Below are 19,187 nucleotides of genomic sequence, written 5' to 3'. Positions count from 1 at the left end.
TTAATGCTATTTTGATTAAATAAAAAAGCATAAAAGCATCCCACAGCGACAAGGTGTACCCATCGGGATGGTCCTAACCTGTCTCTAGTATTAAAACCTTACCATATGTCAAATGATGTCAATGTCAATAAGGGCAGAGCAGGATGGGGCCAGACTGAGACTCTCATCCATAGGAAGCTATACAGATGGAATACATAGTGGTGGACTTCCAACAGTCAGTCATCCTCTGTTCTATCGGACGGGGATAACTTATGACCTTGATACAACCCCTGTAAGTGTTCAGTCCATAAAAATCCCTGTCTATATATTCTGTATATCTACAAAACTGATAATTACCTAGTGCATATTGTATTTTCTTTATAATTTTTTATCCCCTTTACAGATTTATGGGAACCGGTTTAGTGACTGATCGGGATTACGAGCACTGGCACAAACAGAGGAGGATTATGGACCCAGCATTCAGCAGAACGTAAGAACTTCTTTTCGATACGTGACAGAATCATTACACAGCCGCTTCTCCATAGGTGGTCAGCCACCAATCTAATATGGTTCTTTTCAAAATACGCTGTCAAAGGTGAGCGCAGTCAGGGGGGGGATGGGAGCCCCTGACATTAAAAACTATTATTATGCAGCTGTGCTTTCCCGGTCGGTAGACTTGATAAGAAACACAAGTGACAAATATTGGGTCAACATAAAAAACCTTATCTCGCCTGTGCCTCTTAGGTCCCTTTTACTAACATGTACCAAGGGATGGAAGTTTTTCTCTTTCTCCAACCCCCTGACCCGAGCTTTGCTTAGGGTCTGGTCGAATCTCCATGCCTTCTTGACTCCTCCCTCGTCCCCATTACTGAGACTCTCAGACGTCTTACAACCTCCGTTGGATGTTCTGAGGGAGGGAGGGGACCTAGCGCGGAGACTGGGACATATTTCCATTGACCAGATTATGACTGGGGGGGCGCTCCTCCCGTTATCGGAATTGAACGACCTCTTGACACCCTCGAGCATTAATTTTCTACAATATAACTCTCTGAGAGAGATATTGAAAAACATACGTTACTGCCCAGACACCTTACGCAAACTAACACCATATGAAACCACAATCTCCTGATGCTTCTATCTAAAGATCTGCCCCCGAGGAGAGCTTACATTGCACATTGGGAAAAAGACTTGGGCTATAAACTCTCACAATCACAAATTGATCACATCTATGCGCATTCTCATGGCCCAATGAGCTGTGTGAAAATTCAAGAGAATGCTTTCAAAATTGTATCACGATGGTACACTACACCAGTGCAGACCTGCGTTTGGCGGTCTGGGGCGCAGGACAGTTGTTGGCGCTCTGAGGAGAGTAAGGGAGATTTCTTACATATTTGGTGGACGTGTCCTGCCATCCAACCCTTCTGGGAGTTAACAGAGAAACTTGTTAGTGACATAACAGAGATCTCAGTGTTGCTAATGCCGGAAACAGCTTTACTAAACCTCCCTTTGAGTTCCAAGCAGGGGACTTCCATACTAATTCTTAATATTATTGCTGCGACCAAACTTTTAATCCCCACTTATTGGGTTTCAATCCAGACTCCTTCTCTCCACCAACTGCTGTCAAAGGTAGACCAATTGTTTCATATGACCGAAGTTGTTGCCTCGGTGAATCATTCACAGCACTCCGAAGAAAACTGGCGCTTATGGATCAAATACAGATCCTCCTTCAATCCATGAGCCGCACGAAACTCAACCTGTGATATTGTCAGACCCCCCCTCCTAACCCCTCCTGTATTCTCTCTTACTGCTTCCTCTACTCCCTCTCTACTTATTTCTCTCTTTCTTTTCTCTGTCCTTTTTTCTTTTGCTGCAAAAAAAAATAAAAAATATAATATATCTTTGTTACTGGTATTACACCGTCTGTACACTTGTGTATGAAAACGGAATACTTCTTGATCGGTGTTGTTATACTTTTAAGCTATCAATAAAAAGATCATTGAAATAAAACAAAAAAACAAAGGTGAGCGCAGTAGGTCTGCCAAAGTAGACGACACGAGCAGCTCAAAGTGGTTGTGCACTCTGATTGTCTGCAGTCCTTTCAATGTAACATCAGCAGCCCTGCAGACAATACCAGGTGCTGCGGCGGAGACTCAGTACTGGATCCAAGAAGGGTGAGTAAAGTAAACTTTTTTTTTTTCTTTAAAAACAAACCGTTTGAGTACACATGTTTTCTGAAACCGGCAACCCCTTTTAACTTTACTTAATATTTTTCTAATATAATAACAGTAAGATGTTTAGCACTGCTTTGGGTTTTCCCTTAAAGGGCGGGGTCACACTTGTGAGAAACTCGCACGAGTCTCGCATATCAATACCCAGCATTCGGGACAGGAGTGTGCGGCTGCATGTATTTCTATGCAGCTTAGCGCTCCGGTCCGAGTGTCAGCGGCAGTGTTGGGTATTGAGACGCGAGACTCGTGTGAGTTTCTCGCAAGTGTGACCCCGGCCAAGCACTCAAACACCCGGCGATTTTTATTTTTTGCACTTTTGTTTCTTTCCTCACCTTTTTTCAAGAGTCAACATTTGTTTTTTTTTTGTTAATAGCCCATTGACATAGCCATATAAACATATGAAGGCTTGTTTTTTTCAGGATGAGTTGTAGTTTTATATTTTACGATATAATTTACAGAAAAATGGAAAAAAAATCCAAGTGGGTTGGCATATAAAAAAACAAAACACTAATTCTGATATTGTTTTTAGTGTTTGTTTTCCATCCTAACATTTAAGTAACTTTGTTCTATGGGTCAGTATGGTTCAACTGATAGCAAATTTAAATGATTTTTGGGTGTTTTGTTACTTAAAATATTTTTTTAAAAACCCTTCATAAGCAGACCTAGGCAAAGTGCAGCATGTGGGCCACGTTTGGCCCTCGGACCGAGACAGCCGTGGGGCTGGAAACCAGATGCCCACGGTCCGCACTATAGGGGATTGGAATAGAATACCCCTTTAATGCCTCCTCCCCTTTAAGATCTTTAATGTAAATATACTGTTATACTTCGGTACTGCTACACGACTGTGTATTACCGACTGTCTTTTTGGTATTGCCACGTTATATGTTACCATATTGTACATACTGTAAGATATTGTGCTTTGTTATGATTATTGTATTTCTGTGCAGATTAGGGTAAGGCTGGTTTCACACTAGCGTTTTATCGCACAGCGCATCGCGCGCTATCGGGCACACGCGCAATGGTCCCCAATATTTAACATGGCCGGCGCAGGGTCTAGCGCTTGCATGCGTTCATCAGCGTTGTCGTGTGCTGCGCATTTTTCAGGTGTGCGCCCAGACGCGCAAGACGCTACATGTTGCATTTTTTATTCCGCCCAACCTCGTTAAAAAATCGCATGCGCACGTGTGAGCACGGAATGCGCAAAAAAATAACATTACAGTCTATGGGGTTGCATGCGTGTGCATGGACGTGTGCACGTCAGCGCTTTTTGCGCTCACGTGGTTTTAGAGTAAACAATGTCTAGACATTTGTTTAAACCACCCACTACACAAGCAACATTGTTTGAGAGGAGTCTAGATAAAAGAAGGTGTCTGCACTGTCAGACCACTACTCTACAGACAGCCTTGAAGAGACAAGACAGCCTTCCAACTTTGGATCCAAGCTGCAGCAGCCAAAATGTGAGTATTGTTAGACCTAATGTCTGCCTGTCCTTTCAAATTTATTATGTACTAATGTTTTTTTTTTTAAAATTGCAGCATGTCTTCGGGATTGGAATACTTTCCATCCCAGCAAGAACTGGCCCAAACCGAGTGTGAGGTGAGTATCTTCCTGCCTTTGGGTAAGTATAGCTGCCTCTACAAATGTGTAATAATTTTTGTTCTTTACAGACATCATCATAGGACCCGGCAAGTGAGGCCGAACAGCCGGAGCAGCCTAGCCAAGTCCCGTCGAGGAGACGGAATGTAAGTATACAGTCTTTCAATGTCCATTTTTTTTAATTTATTTTTTCTCTTCCTTTTTTTCTGTCCTGTTTTTCATCTTCTATCTTGCTTCTTTTATTTCTATTTTTCTATCTTTTTCCTTCAAAAAAATTTCCAAGATTATAATGTATTTTTTTTCTAGGTTCCACAACGGGATGAAGACGTCTATCTGGACGAGTACCTGATCCGCCTGGTCCAGGAGCGTGTCCCGCTGTGGAACAGCCATGACCAGCACTACAAGGACACTGTGGTGACCCAGAAACTCTGGGATGAGGTGGCCGCAGCGTTGATAGATGGCTGGGACAGCGCCTCTCCAACTTCCAAAAAGGTGTTTAGTAAGTATTTCCATGCTCTGTGATGCAGCATTGACTCTTGTTCCTGATGATACTGTTGTGTTTCCTGCTAGATATATTCTAGCAGGAAGCACAACAGTGTCATCAGGATCAACAGTGACTGCATTGTGTATTGTACTGCTGTATTGTTCCTGATGATACTGTTGTGTTTCCTGCTAGATATATTCTAGCAGGAAACACAACAGTGTCACCAGGATCAACAGTGACTGCATTGTGTATTGTATTGCTGTATTGTTCCTGCTTTGACTCTTGTTCCTGATGATACTTGTTATGAGCTAATTTTCTGCTCCACCAGTTGAGAGTTCTCCTTCCGTTCTCCCTCTGGTGGTGACAGGAGGTAGTGAGGTTGGTTTAATTGGTAGTGATCTGCCACATTGTGAGGAAGATAACGATTGGATCTCTGGAGTATCAGACTAGATATAAGACAGCCGACGCCCTATCCTGGTGCTGGTGATTCAGTCTGCTTCTCAGGCCTTGGACTCAGCTCAGTTCCAGTCTTCTCAAGTTAAGTTTGTTTTTGCTAATGTTCACACTTGCTCTTGTTGGTCAGTTCAGTTTTTTGTGTGGTGAGCCAGCCCGGCTGGGCTTTGCTGAATTTCCACTCTTATTTATCTGTATTTGCCAAATTGCCTTTTTTTTGTCCCTTATTAGATTGACCTCTTTTTGCTCTGTCTCAGAATGTTTCAGAGTGCTGATATAGTGGGAGAAGTCCAGTGACTTCAGGGTCAATTTTGCTATCAGTTGTGTTGGACATTTTGGTAGGGTTTTTGGCAGATTGCAGACAGTGTCTTTCCTTTCCTGTCCTTTCTAGTTAGTTTGGCCCCATCGTTTGCTCAGCCTATTTTCCTGCCTTTGTGTTTTCATCTTGTTTCACCGTCAATACATGTGGGGGGCTGTCTTTCCTTTGGGGTCTGCTCTGGGGCAGTTAGTTTTCCTCTTTTCCTGCTTTAGGCTTATTTAGCTCTCCGGTTGTGACGAGGCATCTAGGACCACCATAGGAACGCTCCACGACTGCTCCTAGTTGCGTGTTAGGATCAGGGGTCTGCAGTCTGCATAGTTACCAACCTCTTTGGTTTTCTGAGACTTAGCTTGTTGTTTTTTATTTCCTCCTCGGCGACCCGTTCATAACAGATACTGTTGTGTTTCCTGCTAGATATATTCCAGCAGGAAACACAACAGTGTCCTCAGGATCAACAGTGACTGCATTGTGTATTGTACTGCTGTATTATTCCTGCTTTGACTCTTGTCATGCCCGAGTTCATGCACTTGAGCGAGGCCTTTCATGCCAGCCTCAAGGCGCTGTTAGACAGAGTGGAAAGCGGTTTTTCACTCAAGGAATGCGGTTTTACCCACATGGAACACCGCTTCCACTCTGTTGACCAGCGCCTTGACCGGCTGGAGGCCGACCTCAACAGACCAGCGCACCATTTTTTCAGTAAAATTGAACGGGGCATGGCAGAACACCTTAGTCCAGAGCAACAGCTGAATGTGTTGCAGGCCTGCAACACTGCTTACTTGCAGGCTATGCAGCAGAATCGGTACGTGCAGCAGTCAGTGGTGTCATTTCCAACTGTGGCACCACTGACTCGCTACACCTCACTACCGACTTCTGCTGCATACCACTGCACGGCCACCTGCATTCCAAGTCAAGCCGGACACCACTACACCACACCAATGCCGAGTGCTGCTGGACACTCCACCCCCGCCACCATCATGGCAAGCGCTGCTCCTGTCTGGAGCACCACCTCCGCCACCAGTCAACCATCTTGAAGCACTGCCACCGCAGAACCTGCTTGGACCACCGCCACCTATTCTCTTGTTCCGAGCACTGCCACTACTTCTCCATCTAGGAGCACCGCCACCACTCCTCATCATTCTAGGAGCACCGCCACCACTCCTCATCATTGTAGGAGCACCGCCAACACTCCTCATCATTGTAGGAGCACTGCCACCACTTCTCCTCCTAGGAGCACCGCCACCACTTCTCCTCCTTCTAGGAGCACCGCCACCACTCCTCATCATTCTAGGAGCACCGCCACCACTCCTCTTCATTGTAGGAGCACCGCCAACACTTCTCCTCCTTCTAGGAGCACCGCCATCACTCCTCATCATTTTAGGAGCACTGCCACCACTTCTCCTCCTAGGAGCAACGTCACCACTTCTCTTCCTAGGAGCACCACCACTTCTCCTTCTAGGAGCACCAACACGACTTCTCTTCCTTCTAGGAGCACCGCCATGACTTCTCCTCCTTCTAGGAGCACAGCAACCACTTCTTCTCCTTCTAGGAGCACCGCCACCACCGAGCATCAGAGGGGTGACCCACATTCCCTTTTTTACCCATCAAGGCCACGGTCCACCAGTTCAAGGCGGTCGAGCAATGTAAGGCGGTCACACGGTGGAAGTCTGTCCAGGCAGGAGACTCCTGCCCCAAAGAGGCCAAAAAAACAAAAGACTTTGTTTGTCCTTCCCCCATCTCCTCCTAATATGTCTCACCCTGCCTCCAGTTCCATCCCTGATCTCCCTTCCCCCACTACTTTCATCGCCCCTTCCCCTAGAACCCCTTCCTCAACTTCCAGCCATTCCTCGTCTCTCCACACCCCCAAAGTATCCCAATCCCAAAATTCCCACGCAGCAATGGCATAAAGTGAGACTAGGGACTTTTTTTTTTTTTAAGTGGCGGAGGAATACAGTGCGGAAGGATACCTACCTTCCGTCATTGGATTCCTGCAGCCCGTAGAGAACGGCAGCAACAGCTGATGCTGCAGTTCTCTACCCAAGATCGTCGTGGGACACACTCGTGGACTGCTTCGGATCGTGGGTGAGTATTTTTGTGGTTTGTTATGTTAATATTTATTCCGTAAAAGACAATGGCTTCGGGGAACAATGTGACAAGTATTGGTAAGTATGTTACTCTATGTTATATGTACTGTATGTCTATGTATGTATTGTATGAATGTATTGTATGTAGTATGTATGTAGTATATATGTGGCATGTATGTAGCATGTAGTATGTATGTAGTATGTATGTAGCATGCATGTAGCATGCAGTATGTATGTAGCATGCATGTAGTATATATGTGTTATGTATGTAGCATGTAGTATGTATGTAGTATGTATGTAGTATATATGTAGTATGTATGTAGCATGTAGTATATATGTAGTATGTATGTAGCATGTAGTATGTATGTAGCATGCATGTAGTATGTATGTAGTATGTATGTAGTATGTATGTAGCATGTAGTATGTATGTAGTATGTATGTAGTATATATGTAGTATGTATGTAGCATGTAGTATGTATGTAGCATGCATGTAGTATATATGTAGTATGTATGTAGCATGTAGTATGTATGTAGCATGCATGTAGTATGTATGTAGTATGTATGTAGCATGTAGTATGTATGTAGCATGCATGTAGTATATATGTAGTATGTATGTAGCATGTAGTATGTATGTAGCATGCATGTAGTATATATGTAGTATGTATGTAGTATGTATGTAGTATGTATGTAGTATGTATGTAGTATATATGTGTTATGTATGTAGTATGTATGTAGTATATATGTGGTATGTATGTAGTATGTATGTAGTATGTATGTAGTATGTATGTAGCATGTAGTATGTATGTAGCATGCATGTAGTATGTATGTAGTATTTTTTTTTTTTTTAACATTTAACACATTAGCCGGATGATGGGACTACTACTGTCCCATCATTGGCTAATGTGTCAATCACTGTCATGGTAGCAGGCATCGCCAGATGGGACTTGTAGTCCCATCGGACGATGCTTGCACAGACCCCCGGACATCAGCACAGCCCCCCGGTAGGCCGGCACAGCCCCCCGGCAGGCCGGTACAGACCCCCACAGGGTGCACAGACCACCGGCAGGCCGGCACAGCCCCCCGGCAGGCCGGCACAGACCCCGGGCAGTCCACACAGCCCCCCGGCAGGCCGGCACAGCCCCCCGGCAGGCCGGCAGAGACCCCCGGAAGGCCCGAAATGACGGCGCATCATGATGCGCACACACCGCGCATCATGATGACGTCAGGCTGTCAATCAACTTTGAACTTCCGATTCCGATGCCGACTTCCGATATCGAAAAAATACTTGCGGTATCGGAATGCTCAACACTACAGGTGACACAAATATTACTTGTATTATCTCCATCGCTGCAAATTGAACACAAACTGTAGAGATGATGAAGGTCATACAACTTGTGTGTGTGTATGTATAGTCACCTGGTCAGGAGTACTAGTAAATTCAAAACACAGCATCATGAATTCTCTGGTACACCTGGCCAGTTGATTATTGTATTGGTGTAAAAAGACAGAGAGCACTCGGTACTGGTATCAAAACAGTTTTTTTATTAACATACACACAAGAAAATATTTTTACACCATTTGATCTTGCCAGTCCACCCGACCTACATCTGAGATGAAGTAGGCCGCAAATTGGTCCCTCATTTGGCCAACTTCAACGGATGACCTGAGAGGGTGCTGAGTGAATTCAGGCAATGGGTTAGGAGCTGCATCATCGAATTCAAAGTTCGGGTGCTCTTTAGCCATCACAAAATTATGTAGAACCACACAGGCCTTCACCACCTCATCCACTGTTTCCAGTTTCAGATTAATGGCTGTGCCGAGAATGCGCCATCTGGAGACAAGTAGACGAAAGGCACACTCTACAGTTCTTCTGGCCCAGGTCAGCCTGTAATTAAAATTTTTTTTTTTGGTGTGGTCCAAGTCCCGGCTGGAGTAGGGTTTGAGCAGGTTTTGGCACATCTGGAATGCCTCATCCCCAACCATTACAAATGGCTGTGGTGGAGCTTCGGTGTTGGGAAGAGGCCGTGGCATGGGGAAATTGAAATGGTTGCCATACAACCTCCGGCCCATGTCAGAGTTCTTAAAAGCCTGGGAGTCATTCCCACGGCCATATGCCCCAATGTCCACTGCAACAAACATGCAATCTCTCTTCTGCAATGGCCATGAGTACTGTAGAAAAGTACTTTTTATAGTTATAGTACTCAGATCCAGTTCTTTTTGGTTTGATAATCCGGATGCGTTTCCCATCAACCGCTCCCAAACACTTGGGGAAATTGCAGACTGTCCAGAATTTTTCTGCTATTTCCATCCACTTTTCGGCGGTGGGCATGGGCAGAGAACATTCCACAAAGTCCGGCAGGTGTCCGCAACAATTCCCGACAAGGTGGAGATTCCAATCCGGTACTGGAAGTGGAGTGAAGAGAGGCTCTCTCCAGTAGCCAGGAATCTGGGAAACCGAGAGAACAAAAATTAATATTTATGTATATGGATTTTTAAAAACAACAAAAAATTAAAAAAAAAAAAAATGCATGGCATAAAAATAATTATGCAGCCTTTTGTTTACTACATGTCATAAAAATAATACTGAAGCCTTTTGTTTACTACATGGCAGAACAATAATTCTGCCAGCTTTGGAATAGTAGATGTCACAACAAAGAAAATTATGCAGGCATTGGTTTTGCAATATTACGTACCGTAATGTGACCAGAAGCCGTTCCTCAGGAGTTATCGCACGACGGAGCTGTGTGTCCTGTCTCCGGATGGCTTCTTGGACACGACCAAGAAAATCACTGAAGCTTTGTTGGGACATCCGGGTATAATCAGTAAATTTCTCCGGGTTTGCCTGGAGCTCGCTGTAGAGGGTGTGGTATGCTCCACGGCTCTCCCGGAGTTCAATAATCGGATGTATCCACAAGCGCCGCCGCTGCCGTCTTCGCTGTGTCTCTCTCTCCCTTTGTTGATGACAAGCAACTTCATAAGACTGAGCCATCCTGATGTCCAGATCCAAGTTGAAGTGAAAACTCTTCCAACGCAGATCCATGTTGACAAGAGAAAAAAGCAAGCAAATGTGATGAATTTGGCTGTAAACAGGGTCTATATAAAGAATTCCCATAACACACGCCCACTGATGTCTCATTGGTGGTGTCTGTTGCAAGAATTTTTCAAGGATTTTCCTCCTGTGAAATGTGATACCTAGACAACCCGTGCGCATAAAAAACGCAAACGCATGGAAAAACGCTTGAAAACGCATACAAACGCTGCGATTTTTGTCGAAATGTGCACGATGATGCGATGAAAAATCACAGCATTTACAAGCGTTTGCAAGCGTTTTTTGCATGCGTTTCATGTGTGCTTGAAGCGCTGCGCAAAATGGCGCAAGTGTGAAACTAGCCTAAGATAGTGCTTCCTTTGGGAACATTAGAGGAGGGCACTTATAGTATAGAGTTCATGGAATGGCTAAGCATAGTTATGGAATGGGCCACTAGATAGTGGGCCTTATTAGGTATAGCTGTTAGGAAGTTTGCTTAGGGTAAACTGTAGGAGGCGATGCTATGGGTTAAGCTAGTGTAGGTGATAGGAATAAGTCAGAAGGGAGAGCACGCCCGACAGGTCCACAAGGGCTCTAAGCCCAGGACAACATAGCAGCTATGCAATGTTGTTTAAGTGAAGACGCACAGGCACAGTCAGATAGGTGCTGGATAAGACCGGAGCACCTGGGGAAGTTACAGTTCACGTCAGCAGCAGGAACGGAGAAGGAACCGTGGTCCAAAAGTCATGCAGGTGCAGAATGTTCATGATGTGGCAGATCCTCAATAGGGCTGAAGCTGGCAAGTCCGAGGCGAAACGGATGAGCGGGATCCCATATGTACTGAGGTCCTACAGTAGAGAAGCTGCAGTACCACCAAGGGCGCTACTACCCGGTAATGTGTGTGAGGGCGAAGAAAGTAAGAAAGGGAAAGAGCAGGGGGAATGCTGTGTGGACTGTGTTGTAACTGATGTGCCCATTACCATTGAAAAAGAAGGTAAAAGCATTTATTTTGCATCAGAACAGGTATCTGTGTCCGTTATTTCATCTTCATGCACTGGAAACAAGTGTGCAGGAGCTGGGTCTCACCGCTGTGGAATTCCTGACCATGGACCTGCAACAAGAACAGGTACACCGGTAGATGCTGAAGGTATTTCTGTGGGAGGACGTCAGGACACCAGAGCCCCGGTGTTATGAATGAGTCACTGAGGGAGGAAAAAACAAAAATACAAGCTAAGTCCAGAAAACCGGAGAGGTTGGAAGCTATCGGATTGCAGACCCCTGATCCTATCCACAACAACTAACAGTAGCCGTGGGGGGCTCCTACGATTCCCTAGACCCCTCGATCACAGCCGGAGAACTAAATAGGCCTAAAGAAAGAAAGGGGAAATCTAAACTGCCCCAGAGCAGACCCCAAAGCAATAGGCAGCCCCCAACATATAATGACGGTGAAGCAAGATGAAAACACTAACACAGATAGAAAGATAGGTTGAGCAAACGATGGGGCCCAAGCTAACTAAAAAGGACAGGATAGAAAAGCTGCTGTCTGCAATCCATAAAAAACCCTACAAAAAAATGTCCCAACCGTCTGATAGGAAAAACAGGCCCTGAAGTCGCTAGGACTTCAAAATGACTATATCAGCACTCAGGTAAATTCTGAAGACAGAGCAAAGAGACAAACTGATCAGAGACAAAAATGGAACTCAGCACACCCCTGACCGGGGATGGCTGAACTCCAAAAAACAAGGTAAACAAAACTAATAAGTTCAATAGCAGAGCAAAAACTTATCTTTGGGAAGCAGGAATCAGACTGGTCTCCAAGAATCCAGCAGAGAAATCACCAGCGACTCAGAAGGGCGTCAGCTGCCTTATATCCAGTCAGCAGTTCCTGTTACCCACTCATCATCTACCAGATCAGGTGTTTGGTAATCAGCCTCACTACCTTCCTTCACCAGAAGAGGGAGTTCATCAGACATCAACGGTGAAGAGGGAAAATGAACTCACAACACCCAGGTGTCCTCGGCTGCCCTCCTCTTACAGCACTCTGCCCACCCGCTTGTTGCCTCCATCTGCGCTGACTTCTTTGGTGGAGGTGGGGCCTCCGACCACTTCCTCCATCAATCAACGTGTGAAACTGTTAGGCGTCGGGTTCCTGCCACTGCACAGCAGGAATCCAGAGCCTTGCACCCAGCGGTCTCCCATTCTTCTTCGGCTGCAGTGGAGCCTGCTCAGCAGATTCGTCGGTCCCGGCGCTCTGCCCAGGCCAACTCCGTGGGTTTGCTTGCTGCTGCCGCCTCTGGCACAGCTATGACAATGCATGCTGCTCAGCAGCGAGATTCTCCAGGGACTAAGTCCTCATGTCGGGCCACTGAACATGCCCGTGGAGTGATCTCCCATTGGAGATCGAGGGTCACGTGCTCAGGTCCTGCTCTTGTTCAGATTGGCCCATCCGAGAAGCCAGGAAGGTCCCGGACGCCCGTGGCTATAAAAGGTTCGCATGGCCGCTCGCCCATGCACTAGTATAGACTGTATTTACAGACTATGTGGAGTGAGTGATGTATGCACGTATGAATGGTGACTGACTCATTAAGAAACCCCTACCCTTGGTATGCATGTGTTGTGCAGCCAAGCCTGCTAGCGCCCAGGCTTAGGTGTAGGTAGGTCTGAGGTTGAGTCAGGCATCTGGCCTCACCAGGGACTCGGCACGCCTCAGTGCACATGCTCCATAGCCAGCGTCTATAGCGGTGCTCGTGGCAGCGACTCCGCGCGTTCAGTGGGCCTAGAAGGACTCTAACCCCGTGTCCTTGGGGTAGAGTTCTGTGGCCGTACACTGTGCGCTCTTTTGGCCAAGCTCTGTGAGTTAACAGGCTCCGGCATCTACTTTCAGCGGTGGTGCGGCTCTGTGCAGTAACAGAGTTCGCTCTGTTCACATTGAGTGACGTAACCCACATGTGACTCGTTTCACACCGCTTAATTCTTCCGCCATTACTTAGCAGCAATGTACCACCTCTGCACGGTGGACCCCGGGCTGCGAATACATCTACTAATATTTTATAATTTGGTGCCTTGAGCCAGCCCTAACATTATACTAGCGCCAGGGTCTGGCTAATAATGGCGGATGAACAGCGACTGCTGCAGTACATCCGGCAGCTGCAGGGCAGATTGGCGGCTCTCGAGCGTTCAGCCTCAGCTGCGGATGTTACTGCGGTCGCTGTTCAGGCAGCCACAGAGGCTATCTCCCGTGTGACCACAGCCATCCCTGCCCCGACTTTGTCCCGCCTCCCGCTGCCCGAGAAGTTCTCGGGTGATAGTGCTTCTTGTAGGGGTTTCGTAAGCCAGTGCTCTATACAGCTGGAGCTGCAGGCCGCACGATTCCCCTCTGAGTGGGCTAAAGTGGGATTTATTATTTCTCTCTTGTCGGGCAGGGCTTTGGAGTGGGCCACACCGCTGTAGGAGCGTGGTGATCATGTGGTGCAGAGTGTCTCGCGGTTCTTGGACACTCTGAAGCAGGTCTTCCTGGGGCCACGAGTCACCCATGACACCGCGCTCCGGCTGCTGGCATTATCACAGGGCTCGTCCATGGTCAGCCACTTTGCCATCCAGTTCCGGACGCTGGCCTCAGAGTTAGAGTGGCCAGATAAGGTCCTCATTCTGGCATTCTGGAGAGGTTTGGCTGGCCATGTGAAGGATGCTCTGGCCACCAGGGAGATTCCCGCTTCACTGGAGGAGCTTATCACTGTCTCCACCCGTATTGATCTTCGCTTCGATGAGCGAAGGTTGGAGCGGGCCCAGTGTAGGCAGAGGTTTAGATTGTTACCTAGCTTTGCTAAACCTCTGGAATCTTCCGATCGGGCATCCGAGCGTCAGGGGGCTTCCCGTGAGGGATCCAGGCCCCGGTCCGCTCGAGCTCCTGTGAGCTGTCATGTTTGCCGGCAGTCCGGTCACCTTGCCAACCGGTGCCCACAGCAGCTGGGAGAACGCTCGCGCCTAGTGGTCGTAGGAGGCGGCGCTCTAGAATCAGCGGCGTTGTCCTCCAAGCTGTCCTTTAAGGGGACACTTGAGGTTGATTCTTCCACTCTGGAGGTGGAGGTTTGCGTGGATTCCGGGGCAGAGGGCAATTTCATGTCATCAGTCTTGGCTCAACGGCACGCTGTACCTCTGTTATGATGTCTAAATGTACACCAGTCACCGTCAGAGTGGTGAACGATGCCACTCTACCCTCACAGATAACCCACCAGACCACCCCCTTGTTACTCTCAGTTGCTCCATCTCATCAGGAGACGATATCCCTCCTCGTCATGCCCGAGTGTATTGACCAGGTACTTCTAGGGGTCCCCTGGTTGCGGTACCACTCCCCCCATATAGAGTGGTCCTCAGGGAGGATTATTGGGTGGAGTAAATCATGTGAGGGTAGATGTCTGAGGGAGTGCATTCAGGTTGCCTCCACCGAGGTTCCCGCAGATCTCTCCTCGCTCCCCAAACACTATCGACAGTATGCGGACGTGTTCTCCAAAAAGGTGGCGGAGACCCTACCACCGCATCGCCCCTATGACTGTCCTATTGACCTCTTGCCTGGTGCTGAGCCTCCCCGGGGCGAGTCTATCCCCTATCTCTCCTGGAGACAGATGCCATGTCTCAATACATCAGGGAGAATCTGGCAAGAGGATTCATTAGGAAGTCAGTGTCACCAGCGGGGGCGGGATTCTTCTTTGTCCAGAAGAAGAGTGGGGAACTACGTCCTTGCATTGATTACAGGGGTCTTAACGCCATCACCGTTAACAATAAGTATCCTCTGCCCCTGATATCAGAGCTGTTTGATAGGCTACGGGGAGCAAGAGTGTTTACAAAACTTGATCTGCGGGGGGCTTACAACCAGATTCGCATCCGTGATGGGGACAAATGGAAGACGGCATTCAACACCAGGGATGGGCACTATGAATACTTGGTGATGCCCTTCGGCCTCTGTAATGCCCCAGCCGTCTTCCAAGACTTTGTGAACGATATCTTCCGGGATATGCTTACCACCTCGGTTGTAGTCTAGCTGGATGATATTCTCATCTACTCACCAGATATTGACTCCCACCGGAGAGATGTTTGCAAAGTTTTCGATTGCCTGCGGGCAAACTCCCTCTATGCCAAGTTGGAGAAGTGTGTGTTTGAGCAGGAGTCCTTGCCTTTCCTGGGCTATATTATCTCCACCTGGGGGTTGTCCATGGATCCTGCCAAGCTACAGGCGGTGATGGATTGGCAGGAACCTCATTCTCTCAAAGCGGTGCAGCGCTTTATGGGGTTCATAAATTACTATTGCCCATTCATCCCCCACTTCTCGACTTTGGTAGCACCCGTGGTAGCCCTCACCAAGAAGGGTGCAAACCCCAAGTTGTGGTCGGAACTGGTCTCCAAGGCCTTCTCCTCCATTAAGTCCCATTTCGCTAGTGCTCCCATTCTACATCGCCCTGATGTAGATAAGTCCTTCATTCTGGAAGTGGATGCCTCTTCCGTCGGTGCTGGAGCGGTCCTGTTTAGAAGGACACGCAAGGTTGGAAGCACCCATGCTTCTTTTTCTCCAAGACCTTCACACCGGCAGAGAGGAATTATGCCATCGGGGACAGGGAGTTGCTAGCGATGAAGTTGGCCTTCTCGGAGTGGAGACACCTCCTGGAGGGGGCTCGCCATCCTTTCCAGGTGTTCACCGACCACAAAAACTTGGTGTATTTACAAACAGCCCAGCGACTAATTTCTCGCCAGGCCAGATGGTCTTTGTTGTTTTCCCGGTTCCACTTCACCCTCTATTTTCTCTCCGGGGAGAAGAACGTCCGGGCCGATGCTCTCTCCCGCTCTGTGGTGTCATCGGAGGAAGAGGAGGAGGAGCCTCGGCTGATCGTCCCATCCGAGAGCCTGTGAACTGTGGCTCCGGTTGCCCTTGAGTGAGTACCTCCAGGCAAGACATTTGTCCCTGCCTGTCTGCGACCGGAGGTCCTCTCTTGAGCTCATTCGTCCAGGGTGGGTGGACATTTTGGGATAAAATGGACCTCTGAGCTTTTGGCGAGGACGTACTGTTGGCCGCATATGGCCCATGACGTCAGGGACTATATTCAGGCGTGTGTCTCTTGCGCCCAGAATAGGTCCTCTCGGCAGCGGCCCGCTGGGCTTCTTTTTGCTCTGCTAGTAGCTGACAGGCCCTGGGAGATGGTGGGTATGGATTTTGTGGTGGGGCTACCCAAGTCCAGTGGCAGCATGGTCATTTGGGTTGTCACCGACCATTTCTCTAAGATGGTGCGCCTGATACCTCTCTCCCGGTTACCTTCTGCGCAGGGCCTGGCAGTATTGTTCATTAAGCACGTTTTCCGCCTGCATGGCAGGCCGGACAAGATTGTCAGTGACCGGGGTCCTCAGTTTGCGTCCCGGTTTTGGAGAGAGCTTTGTTCCCTGCTCAGCATTGAGCTGAATCTCTCCTCGGCCTATCATCCCGAGACGAACGGGTTGGTAGAGAGAGCCAACCAGACCCTGATCACATATCTTCGACATTTTTTCTCGGCCAGGCAGGACGACTGGGCATCCTTGCTGCAGTGGGCAGAGTTCGCTTTGAACAATGCTGTGGCCGACTCCACTGGTCAGACCCCATTCCTCCTAAATTACGGCCAGCATCCGCGCGTCCCTGTGCCCATGCCCGTGTCATCCACCGACTCCAGGGTGGCAGACTGGGCGGTGGAGGCACGCAACATTTGGGATTGCACCCAGGATGCTATCCGGGCTTCCAAGGAGAGAATGAGGACCTCCGCTGATGCACACCAGCGCCATGCTCAGACTTTTGCCCCTGGCGACTTGGTGTGGCTCTCCGCCCGAAACATCAGGCTGCGGGTAGAGTCCGCTAAGTTCGCACCGCGCTACATTGGCCCCTTCAAGGTCCTCGAGCAGATCAGCTCTGTGGTCTACCGTCTGGCCCTTCCACCACACTTGGCTATCTCTGATACATTCCACGTGTCCCTCCTTAAGCCTGTTCACTTGTCCCTGTTCTCCGAGTCATCTGCCGGGACATCAGGCTTGTCTTCGGATGAGTTTGAGTTCAATGCCATCGTGGGATGCAAGGTGATGCGGGCAAAAAGTTTTATTTGGTGGACTGAAAGGGTCATGGTCCAGAAGCTCGGACCTGGGAACCAGTGGAGTACATCCACGCTCCGCTCCTCATTGCGGCGTTTGAGCATAGCAAGGCTCAGAGGGGAGGGGGCCCTAGGAGGGGGGGTAATGTTAGGCATCGGGTTCCTGCCACTGCACAGCAGGAATCCATAGCCTTGCACCCAGCGGTCTCCTATTCTTCTTCGGCCACAGTGGAGCCTGCTCAGCAGATTCGTCTGTCCCGGCGCTCTGCCCAGGCCAACTCCGTGGGTTTGCTTGCTGTTGCCGCCTCTGGCACAGCTATGACAATGCATGCTGCTCAGCAGCAAGATTCTTCAGGGACTAAGTCCTCATGTCGGGCCACTGAGCATGCCCGTGGAGTGATCTCCCATTGGAGATCGAGGGTCACGTGCTCAGGTCCTGCTCGTGTTCGGATTGGCCCATCCGAGAAGCCAGGAAGGTCCCAGACGCCTGTGGCTATAAAAGGTTCGCATGGCCGCTCGCCCATGCGCTAGTAGACTGTATTTACAGACTATGTGGAGTGAGTGATGTATGCACGTATGAATGTCTCTGGTGACTGACTCATTAAGAAACCCCTACCCTTGGTACGCATGTGTTGTGCAGCCTAGCCTGCTAGTGCCCAGGCTTAGGTGTAGGTAGGTATGAGGTAGAGTCAGGCATCTGGCCTCACCAGGGACTCAGCACGCCTCAGTGCACGTGCTCCATAGCCAGCGTCTACAGCGGTGCTCGCGGCAGCGACGCCGCGCGTTCAGTGGGCCTAGAAGGACTCTAACCCCGTGTCCTTGGGGTAGAGTTCTGTGGCCGTACACTGTGCGCTCTTTTGGCCGAGCTCTGTGAGTTAACAGGCTCCGGCATCTACTTTCAGCGGTGGTGCGGCTCTGTGCAGTAACAGAGTTCGCTCTGTTCACATTGGGTGACATAACCTATGTGTGACTGGTTTCACACCGCTTAATTCTTCCGCCATTACTTAGCAGCAGTGTACCACCTCTGCACGGTGGACCCCGGGCTACGAACGCACCTACTATTATTTTATAATTTAGTGCTTTCCGCCAGCCCTAACAGAAACAGCTGACACGATTACGTCATTTCATCACTTCGGCTGTGTACTGCTGAGAGTCAGCGCACCGGAGGCAGGGAGAGAAGCAGAGCACTGGGGAACGGGACCGAGGTGAGTATGCATTCTTTTTTTTTTATTTGTATGGGATGTTTGGGTGGGCATGGGGAGGCTATGGGGGTGTCATGCTGCGTATGGGGAGGCTATGGGGGCGTCATGCTGCACATGGGAGGCTATGCAGTGTATATAGGGAGGCTGTGTGGGGCTCATGCAGTATATGAGGAGGCTGTGTGGAGCTCATGCAGTGTATATAGGGATGCTATGTGTGGCTCTTGCAGTGTATATATGAAGGCTGTGTGGAGCTCATGCAGTGTATATAGTGAGGCTGTGTGAAGTTCATGCAGTGTATATATGGAGGTTGTGTGGTGCTCATGCAGTGTATATAGAGAGGCTGTGTGGGGCTTATGCTGTTTATAGGGAGGCGGTGTGGGGCTCATGCAGTGTATATAGGGAGGCTGTGTGTTGCTCATGTAGTGTATATAGTGAGGCTGTGTGGGGCTCATGCAGTGTATATAGAGAGGCTGTGTAGGGCTCATGCAGTGTATATAGGGAGGCTGTGTGAGGCTAATGTAGTGTATATGAGGAGGCTGTGTCGGGCTCATGTAGTGTATATGAGGAGGCTGTGTGAAGCTCATGCAGTGTATATAGGGAGGTTGTATGGGGCTTATGCTGTACATGGGGAGGCTCTGGGGCCCATGCTATGTATAGGGAGGCTGCGTGGGGCTCATGGTGCATATGGGGGAGGCTGTGTGGGACACATGCTGCATATGG

The 19,187-nt window shown here is 48.7% G+C and overlaps 1 protein-coding gene across 1 annotated transcript in view; it reads left to right on the top strand.

Moving 5' to 3' along the window:
• The window catches only part of LOC141091925 (cholesterol 24-hydroxylase-like), a 58,014-nt gene that overhangs the window by 19,062 nt on the left and 19,765 nt on the right, over positions 1-19,187 (top strand). The window contains exon 5 of the mRNA XM_073577710.1: positions 383-469. Within this exon, the coding sequence (XP_073433811.1) occupies positions 383-469 (87 nt within the window). The remainder of the gene's footprint in view (positions 1-382; positions 470-19,187) is intronic.

This window comes from Dendrobates tinctorius, unplaced genomic scaffold (assembly GCF_039654945.1).
Source record: "Dendrobates tinctorius isolate UK_male_01 unplaced genomic scaffold, ASM3965494v1 ptg000057l, whole genome shotgun sequence".
Lineage (NCBI taxonomy): Eukaryota > Metazoa > Chordata > Amphibia > Anura > Dendrobatidae > Dendrobates > Dendrobates tinctorius.
This window is presented reverse-complemented; position numbering and strand designations above follow the sequence as displayed.